Here is a 9,319-nt window from a genome sequence, read left to right as displayed (position 1 = left end):
ACGATTCTACCCTTTTGCAAGGCAGTTAACCCCCAACAACAACTGGGCGCCGATGATGTCGATTAACGCACCTCTCTGATTCAGAGTGTTAGGGTGAAATGCAGAAGGCACATTTCAGTTGAATGTATTCAATTGTGCAATTGAGTAGATATCCCCTTCCTCTTAAGGGTCACCAAGTATAAAGGGCATTGAATAGGTTTCATTACTTTTCAAATATGAATATTTTTTTATGTAAAAAAACATACTTTATATCACAACAACCTCCTTCAGGATATATCTTTATACTTTCACAGTCAAATGTCACAATAGCTTATAATACTAAATACTTAAAAAATAATAATAAACATTTGAAAATGACATTTGGGCCATATCAGCTATCCCAAGTTCCAGAAAATGGAATTATTTCCCATTATTTCAATAGCAGTGATTCATTAAAGATATGCCAAATAACACATTATAATAGATTCACTTGGGAATTTAGATAAAAGTTACTATGTAAATTGCCACGTGCACAAGATGATATGTAACGTCTGTTGATACTTGGTCGTGGTCGTGAATCCGACCTACGTAGAGTACAGTAATAGTAGCCAGTTTTATCAGAAGCAGGTAGCATGACACCATGAAATACTTCAAGTACACTGTAAGAAAATAATTTGAGTAGAAATGATCAATGACATCTAAATGTAAAAAGCATTTTCCTGTCTCTTTCCAGATGAAGAGGCAGTTAAATTTACACCAATATGTAAACAAAGATATCCGGGGGGGGGGGGGGGAAATCACATTTAAAACATCTGTTTGACCCACACATGTAGTTTTGAACAATAGTGAATAGTGATAAAGTACATCCAGTAGAGATGTATTCATTTCTTATTAAATCGCAACAATAGAAAAGAACAATTAACATTCCAACTTGTTCTACGTTTGCAGAATATAGATATTGTTGTTGTCATTGTTGCAGCATTATTTTCTATTTCAATGTGTATGTACTATGGTGTAGCCTACAACTGTTGACCATCCATAAGCCTGGTAGGAGGGATGAGACATGGTGTGGGGGAGGCTTTCCCCTGCTGCAAGGAAGTACCATCCCAAAAACAGCATGAGAACTTGGCAGAAAGTAGATAGACACTTACAGTGACATATACATCATTTTGTCCTTCAATAATACCTCTCTGGTTTCACTTGTAAATGTACAGAGTAAATGTTCATCGAAATGAGTTGTTGAAGTCTATAGCTCTAGACCAGAGATTACAAAATGACTGGTAACAACACTATCTTAGTGTGTGTTTGAATGAGAACATGCACTTTACAAGCCTCATGCACCCAACAGCTACATTGGATTCAGTAAAAGTATACTAGTAGCCTATAGAGAACTAATGTTGTCAGAAAATGAAAACAACTTTGTTAGAACACCAGGTTGAGAGGTAAAAAACCCCCCCAAAAACAGAGGAAGGGTCCAAGTTGTCCTCAGGTGCTAGCATCTGAGGTGTTTCTTGCTGGACATGTCGTTCCAGATCCGGTGCATTTCTTCCGGTGAAATCTGGTGGACAGTGATAACACGACGGTACCTACACAGGCTGTAGGCCATTTTCCAGTGATTGAAGCCACTGTTCTGATAGGGGTGGATGCCCAGCTTCCTCAGACACAGTCCCACGTACACGTCCTCCAGGTGGAGCAGTCTGGTGTGCAGAGAGGTCTTATAGATCAGCTCAGCTACGTCCACTGAGAACACGTACCCTGTGCCCGAGCAGAAGGGGGGGTACTTAGCCTCGGGGTACAGGTCTCTGGGCATGTACCACTTACTGCGCATGTCTCTGATGGGACCGCCGTTGATGACGTAGCCCGTAAAATACCTCCTCTTGGGCTTGGTGGTGGGCTTCAGAAGCTTGTAGACCAGATTGTCCATGTTGACGAAAATGTCACTGTCCGTCTTCATGACGTACTGGGCCTGGGAGCAGAAGGTGGCCACCCAGCGCATGCCCATCAGGGTCTTGAGGGTGAGGTTGTGGTACGAGTCTATGAAGTCCTCCACCACAATGTCGTGGAAGATCTGGCTCTCCTGTTCCACCATCTGGTTGAGGACGGCGTCCGTGTTGCGGCCCAGCAGGAAGAGGGTGATGATGCGGATGTCGCTGTAGGTGCTCTCATCACCCCAGGTCTCCCGGATGGCCTGACGGGCATCAAACTCTTTGTGTGTGGTGCTGATCAGGATGACCAGGAAGGGCGTGTTGCTCTCACATTTCTTAGGCTCGTTGATGACAAAGTCGAAGGCGTGTGGGTTCAGCGTTCGCGTCCGGATGTTGCTGAACGTAGTGTTCTTAAGGGTTTTCACAGTCTTCCGGATCGGCAAAGACATCTGCCCACTGACATAGGAGGATGTCGGCCGGGATATACCCAAGTACCAAAGAGCACTTGCCCAGCAAACGACCGTCAACACGTACAAGCATGAGACTTTTGAAGGCATTCTGGTGCATTTATATGTATTTAATGTATTGAATCTTAAAAGGTTTTCTTTCCATTAGCAGTGTTCCTTCCAGCAAGGCAGCATAATGCTGCACTGATGTGCTGCTTGACATCAATTGTCAGTAATGGATTGTTTTAGAGGAAAGTGATGGGATGTCGTTGTTTGCCTTTTAACGAAAATCCGGTTTGAAACCGTGCAGATGTCCTGTTTTTCTTCTTGACACTTGTGCTTCTCCATTTACATCTGAAAAATAGAGAAATAACATGTTAACGCCAGAACAAAAAGATAGATCTTAATAGGTTCAGCAAGCACACCCGTCTGCTAAATAAAATAATACAAAGTTTTATCAAGTAGTGTTAGATTTTCTCTGAAATCAGGACTCAGCAGTTACAACCAACAGCTTTTGATAAGAGTTATCTTTGTACTGCCTCTAGACTAAGCTTAGCTTTCACACAGTAGGGTGCACCATAAAATAAAATGCTAATACAGAATTGTATGAGTTCTCAGCTGTTCAAAAACCCAGCTCGGGTGACATTGAAAAAGTATTTTGATATTTTGGATAATTGAAAAGTATCAGAAGTCCTGTGAGAGAATCTACTCAGATGGTACGGTAATGCAGTCTGATGTAATTATTATCTCTCACACAAGGCCTTAGACTCAGGCTAATGCTTTTAGGAAATGGCTAAATGCTGCCAACCACAAAGTGCCATAATCTTCCCCTATAGGTCCTAGAAAGAGGGCATCCCCATTCAGTGTATTAATATAACTCTGACACCAAGCCTGTAATACCTTCACCAAACACACTTAAAAATGACACTACATATTGTTGGTACAGTAATAAAGATAATATTCTTATTCATTAGTGGTAGTGATACATTTAGAAATCTAGGAATGGAATAATTGGGCAATTACTGTCTATTACAGACAAAAACAAAGTGCATGTTGCTAGTGCTAACAAAGTGCATGTTGCTAGTGCTAACAAAGTGCATGTTGCTAGTGCTAACAAAGTGCATGTTGCTAGTGCTTTGGCTACACACAGCATACTTGGCATACTGTACAGCTACCCACTTTATAGACCCTTATGCTTTAGAAAACACTGCAATGACGGGCCAGAGGTAGTAAATGGTAAGACTCTGCTGCACACATTTCCAATTTCAATCTAATTAACATAATGGACTATCTATTTAACAAGACCAGATAGGATACTTAATGCCTATGGTAGCTATAACAATAACTGACATTCACATTCTGAAATGAAATCTGAAATCTGCAGCACAAAGGCGTATTAAAGTAGTGACAATGAACGTGGCACATTAAAGGACATATCATTATTAGAGTACTGTACTATACTGGGGACACGGAAGCAACAAAAGAGAAAGCAGAATAAACATAATTGATCTGACTTTATATTTTTGTCCACCTGTCACTAAAAAAAACTTTTACAAGCTCCATTTATCCAAGCATAGCGTTTTAATGATTTTGTCTGGTCTATTTTGTATCCATCAAAAAGCAAAAGGGAGAGAGAGAAAAAAAAGAACTAGAACAAAGATCTCCTGACATAACTGTTCATTACTTCAGAGCTGCACTGAGGCGGTATAAGGAAGGTGTTTACTTCAAACTGCTTGTTTGTGTAATCCTTAATGTAAATCTTTAACTCAGACAGAGACATTACAGGCTCTTTGTTATGCTCCTGCATATGATAAGCAACCTTGGCAAGCACCTGTTTAATGACACTGCAGTGAGCTGAGGACACATCTCTGCATGCTATTGATGACAGCAAATGCTCCAGAATGAGCCCCTCACAATTTGCATCTTTGGTTATTCTCCATGGAATCAAAACCTGGGGTTACAAACTAATTAAATGACTACAGTGTAAGTCAACAGCATCTACAGTGCATTCGGAAAGTATTCAGACCCCTTGACGTTACAGCCTTATTCTAAAATGTAGCAAATTGTTTATCTTTTCTCATCAATCTACACACAATACCCCATAATGACAAAGCAAAAACAGGTTTTTAGAAATGTTTGCAAATAAAAAAAATCAATATATAATAAATGCATTTATTTTAACCTTTATTTAACTAGGCAAGTCAGTTAAGGCCTAGGAACAGTGGATTAACTGCCTTGTTCAGAGGCAGAACAACAGATTTTTTACCTTGTCAGCTTGGGGATTCGATCTAGCAACCTTTCGGGTTACTGGCCCAACGCTCTAACCACTCGGCGACTTGCTACTTATTCAGACCCTTTACTCAGTACTTTGTTGAAGCACCTTTAGCAACGATTACAGCCTCAAGCCTTCTTGGGAGTTTCTCCCATTCTTCTCTGTAGATCCTCTCAAGATCTGTCAGGTTGGACGAGGAGCGTCGCTGCGCAGCTTTTTTCAGTTTTCTCCAGAGATGTTAAACCTCTTGGAAGGTTAGACCTCTTGGAAGGTAAACCTTCACCCCAATCTGAGGTCCTGAGCGCTCTGGAGCAGGTTTTCATCAAGGATCTCTCTGTACTTTTCTCCGTTCATCTTTCCCTCGATCCTGACTAGTCTCCCAGTCCCTGCCAATGAAAAACATCCCCAAGGCATGATGCTGCCACCACCATGCTTCACCGTAGGGATGGTGCCAGGTTTCCTCAAGAAGTGACGCTAGGCATTCAGGCCAAAGAGTTCAATCTTGGTTTCATCAGACCAGAGAATCTTGTTTCTCATGGTCTGAGAGTCCTTTAGGTGTCTTTTGGCAAACTCTAAGTTGGCTGTCATGTGCCTTTTACTGAGGAGTGTCTTCCATCTGGCCACTCTACCATAAAGGTCTGTTTGGTGGAATGCTGCTGAGGTGGTTGTCCCTCTGGAAGGTTCTCCTATCTCAACAGAGGAACTCTGGAGCTCTGTCAGAGTGATCATCGGGTTCTTGGTCACCTCCCTGACCAAGGCACCTTCTCCCCCAATTGCTCAGTTTGGCTGGGAGCAGCCAGCTCTAGGAAGAGTCTTGTTGGTTCCAAACTTCTTCCATTTAAGAATGATGGAGGCCACTGTGTTCTTGGGGACCTTCATTGCTGCAGAAATGCTTTGGTACCCTTCCCCAGATCTGTGCCTCGGCACAATCCTGTCTCGGAGCTCTACGGATAATTCCTTCAACCTCATGGCTTTGTTTTGTTCTGACATGCACTGTCAACCATATATAGACAGGTGTGTGCCTTTCCAAATCATGTCCAATCAATTTAATTTACCCCAGATGGATGCCAATCAAGTTGTAGAAACATCTCAAGGATGATCAATAGAAACAGGATGCACCTGAGCTCAATTTGGAGTCTCATAGCAAAGGGTCTGAATAATTATTTCTAAAAACCTGTTTTTGCTTTGTCATTATGGGGTATTGTGTGAAGATTGATGAGGGATTTTTAAAATTTGTAATCCATTTTAGAATAAGGCTGTAATGTAACAAAATGAGGAAAAGGGGGTCTGAATACTTTCTGAATGCGCTGTATAGAGCTGCATGTAGAAGAAGCTACCACAACAGCTTACAACAGGGCTCCACATTTATGGAATCAATTTAAATGTCTGGCCTATACCTACTGTTTGAGAACAGATTTATCTCAGTCCACCATGTGTCCACACTAATCCTCCACATTAAACTTGCATGGACAAACGTCCCTTTAAAGATAAGACAGGTTGAGGAAAATAATATGACAAGTAGAACAGAGGTACTGATGGTGTGAGCTCTCTGTCTCCCCGGGTCCAGAGCAGCTCTGGTTTTGGCAGTGCTCGGTCTGACTGCACTCTATGACACAGATATGCTGGTGAAGGGGAACATCGCTCAGTAATAAGCTTTTCTCCTGGAGAGGAAATGCTATCATCTATGGGGGGAATAATAGACTGCTATCATGGTGCTATTACTGAGCCTACTGAAATCTCACATCCATGTACTGTATAACACCCTCATATTTTGGGACAATTCAGAGATGTCTAGACGGTGTGGAGGTACTAGACTGTGGTGTCCTTTTGTATCTATGCATTAGAACAGGTGGTTGGTGCTATAGCGCATAAGGGTTTATCTTAGGTTATTGGGGCGGCAGGGTAGCCTAGTGTTTAGAGCGTTGGACTAGTAACCGGAAGGTTGCGAGTTCAAACCCCCGAGCTGACAAGGTACAAATCTGTCGTTCTGCCCCTGAACAGGCAGTTAACCCACTGTTCCCAGACCGTCATTGAAAATAAGAATTTGTTCTTAACTGACTTGCCTGGTTAAATAAAGGTAAAATTAAAAAAAATTAAAAAATAAAAATTGATCTTACATTTGTGATATTTCTTCCAACCCACACTGGGAGTCATAAGTGATAGCATATCAATGCGTTATCAATGCTTTAGAACCACAGGTTGGCTTAATTCAGGCAGATCCAAACCTGTGTGATAGGTATTCTGACATCTTGAGTATTGCTGCCTATAAAACAGAGTCCAGCTTACCAGACAAACCTAACTAAATAACATTTTTAAAATCGAATCAACTTTACCGCGAAATGCTTGCTCACAAGCCCTTCCTCAACAATGAAGATTTACATGAGGAATAAAATAAAACACAAAGATGGTGAGATTGTGGCTCTCTTTTTTTGTTTGAATTTCACCCCCTTTTTCATAGTATCCAATTATTAGTAGTTACTATCTTGTCTCATCGCTACAACTCCCGTAAGGGCTCGGGAGAGACGAAGGTCGAAAGTCATGCGTCCCCCGAAACACAACCCAACCAAGCCGCACTGCTTCAGGTGTCCCTGGTGCGCGATGAGACAAGGATATCCCTACCGGACAAACCCTCCCTAACCCGGACGACGCTAGGACAATTGTGTGTTGCCCCACGGACCTCCCGTGGGAGAGCCTGGGCGCGAACCCAGAGTCTCTGATGGCACAGCTAGCACTGCGATGCAGTGCCCTGCGCCACCCGGGAGGCCCTGTGGTGTGCTCTTTTACAGTCGTTGGTATTGCAGTATTCTATCGTAGGCACCGGGAATCAACAGCTTTATCACACAATTAGAAATATATTTTATTCTAGTAAAGCAAGTCTGTGAAAACTGGTTTAAACTGTTTTCAAACTGTAAAATAACCGATTCCATGTAGAAAGTACAATAGGTACCGTAAAAACATTCCAAACTTATTTTAGAATTCACATCAAAATGATCGTCAACTTTAGCCTCTCGTGAGAATAAACGCTGATTCATATCAGTAGATAGTGACGTTGACTAAAACCAGTGGATGGAGTGTGTTCACATATAATGTACTGTGGATGCTCTTCAATATACTCCTTGTCCTCCCTGTCTGTTAAAGACAATTTGTTTCTAATTGGTCACACCACTGGTAGAACCCCAGACAGTATATATTTCCTTTTTTGGCAGCCATGACCGTCAGAAAAACCCCTCAATCTCAATCTTTCTATTCTATATCGGCCTTATCCTCACTATCCCTCCATCACAAAGTCATTGCTGCACCTCCATTCTTTCCCCTAAATCATTTCTCATTCTCTTCTTCCACTGTGAAAAATACACTCTGAATCTCCCTCTGTCCCCCTGATTTCCTTTTGTCTAGCTGTCTGCTGATGATTTTCTTGAGATTGAGAAAGCTAGCAGTAACAAAGCATCAGTCTAAGGCACAGTGTGTTGCAAATGTGTTACTTCTCTGTGGAGACACTATTCTATTAACTGAGTTCTTCAGCCTGTTTCCATTCCATACATCCTATTTATTGAATAAAGTGGCCTTCAATGTTTAAAAAGACAACTGAACCACTTGCTCAATCAGCGTTATTCTGCGAGTTGAGTGGCCTTCAAAAGGACAAGAATTCGAGCCTGTGTTTTAACGTTTGTTTACTCAACAAACTCCGCTCAAAGTGAGCTGAATTTGAAGGAGCTTGTTGAGTAAAATTACAAATGTATCTTTGCTCAAAACCACGCCCAGTATTATAATATTTCCCAGAATTCTCTATTGCAGGTTGATTTTCAGAATCTCTGCTTCCTCCTGCATGCATTGCAGCCTGCCTCAGTCTCACCACTGAGCGCCACTTTACTGTCTCTCAGTAGCCTACTCTCTGTAATTAAAAGTTGTTAAGAGAATTAGTAGCCAATGTTTTGCTCCTGCTGAGGTAGGCTCCGTATAACGTTAGCTTCTTACTTCATCCTTCTTCATCCTTCTTGCAGAATGAGAAGCCTAATACTAGAGTCCTTCAACATTACTGTAATATAGGTTTTTGCTGGCAGCTTGCATACACTATATATACAAACGTATGTTGACAACCCTTCAAATTAGTGGATTTGGCTATTTCAGCCACACCGTTGCTGACAGCTGTATAAAATTGAGCACACAGCCATGCAATCTCCATAGACAAACCTTGACAGTAGAATGGCCTTACTGTAGAGCTCAGTGAGTTTTAACATGGCACAGTCATAGAATACCACCTTTTCAACAAGTCAGTTCGTCAAATAAGTGCTGTTTATTGTGAAGTGGAAACGTCTATGTGTAACAATGGCTCAGCCGCGATGTGGTAGGTCACACAAGCTCACAGAGTGGGACCGTCGAGTGCTGAAGCGCGTAGCGTGTAAAAAATCCTCTGTCCTTGGCTGCAACACTCACTACCGAGTTCCAAACTTCCTCTGGAAGCAACGTCAGCACTTTTCGTCAGGCGCTTCATGAAATGGTTTTCCATGGCCAAACAGCCGCACTCAAGCCTAAGATCAACATGTGCAATGCCAAGCTTTGGCTAGAGTGATGTAAAGCTCGCCGCCATTAGACTCTGGAGCAGTGGAAACGCATTCTCTGAAGTGATGAATCACGCTTCACCATCTGGAGGTCTGACGTACGAATCTGGCTTTGGCAGATGTCAGGAGAATGCTACC

The 9,319-nt window shown here is 42.1% G+C and overlaps 1 protein-coding gene across 1 annotated transcript in view; it reads right to left on the bottom strand.

Annotated features, from left to right (window-relative positions):
* Positions 1-262: 262 nt before the first annotated feature.
* b3galt1b (UDP-Gal:betaGlcNAc beta 1,3-galactosyltransferase, polypeptide 1b) overlaps positions 263-9,319 on the bottom strand; it is a 131,357-nt gene continuing 122,300 nt past the window's right edge. Inside the window, exon 2 of the mRNA XM_064975481.1 lies at positions 263-2,704. Within this exon, the coding sequence (XP_064831553.1) occupies positions 1,472-2,461 (990 nt within the window). The 5' untranslated portion in view covers positions 2,462-2,704 and the 3' untranslated portion in view covers positions 263-1,471. The remainder of the gene's footprint in view (positions 2,705-9,319) is intronic.

The sequence above is a fragment of the Oncorhynchus masou genome, chromosome 10 (genome assembly GCF_036934945.1).
Source record: "Oncorhynchus masou masou isolate Uvic2021 chromosome 10, UVic_Omas_1.1, whole genome shotgun sequence".
Classification (NCBI taxonomy): Eukaryota; Metazoa; Chordata; class Actinopteri; order Salmoniformes; family Salmonidae; genus Oncorhynchus; species Oncorhynchus masou.
Note: the sequence above shows the minus strand (reverse complement) of the source record. Positions and strands in the feature narration are given on the sequence as shown.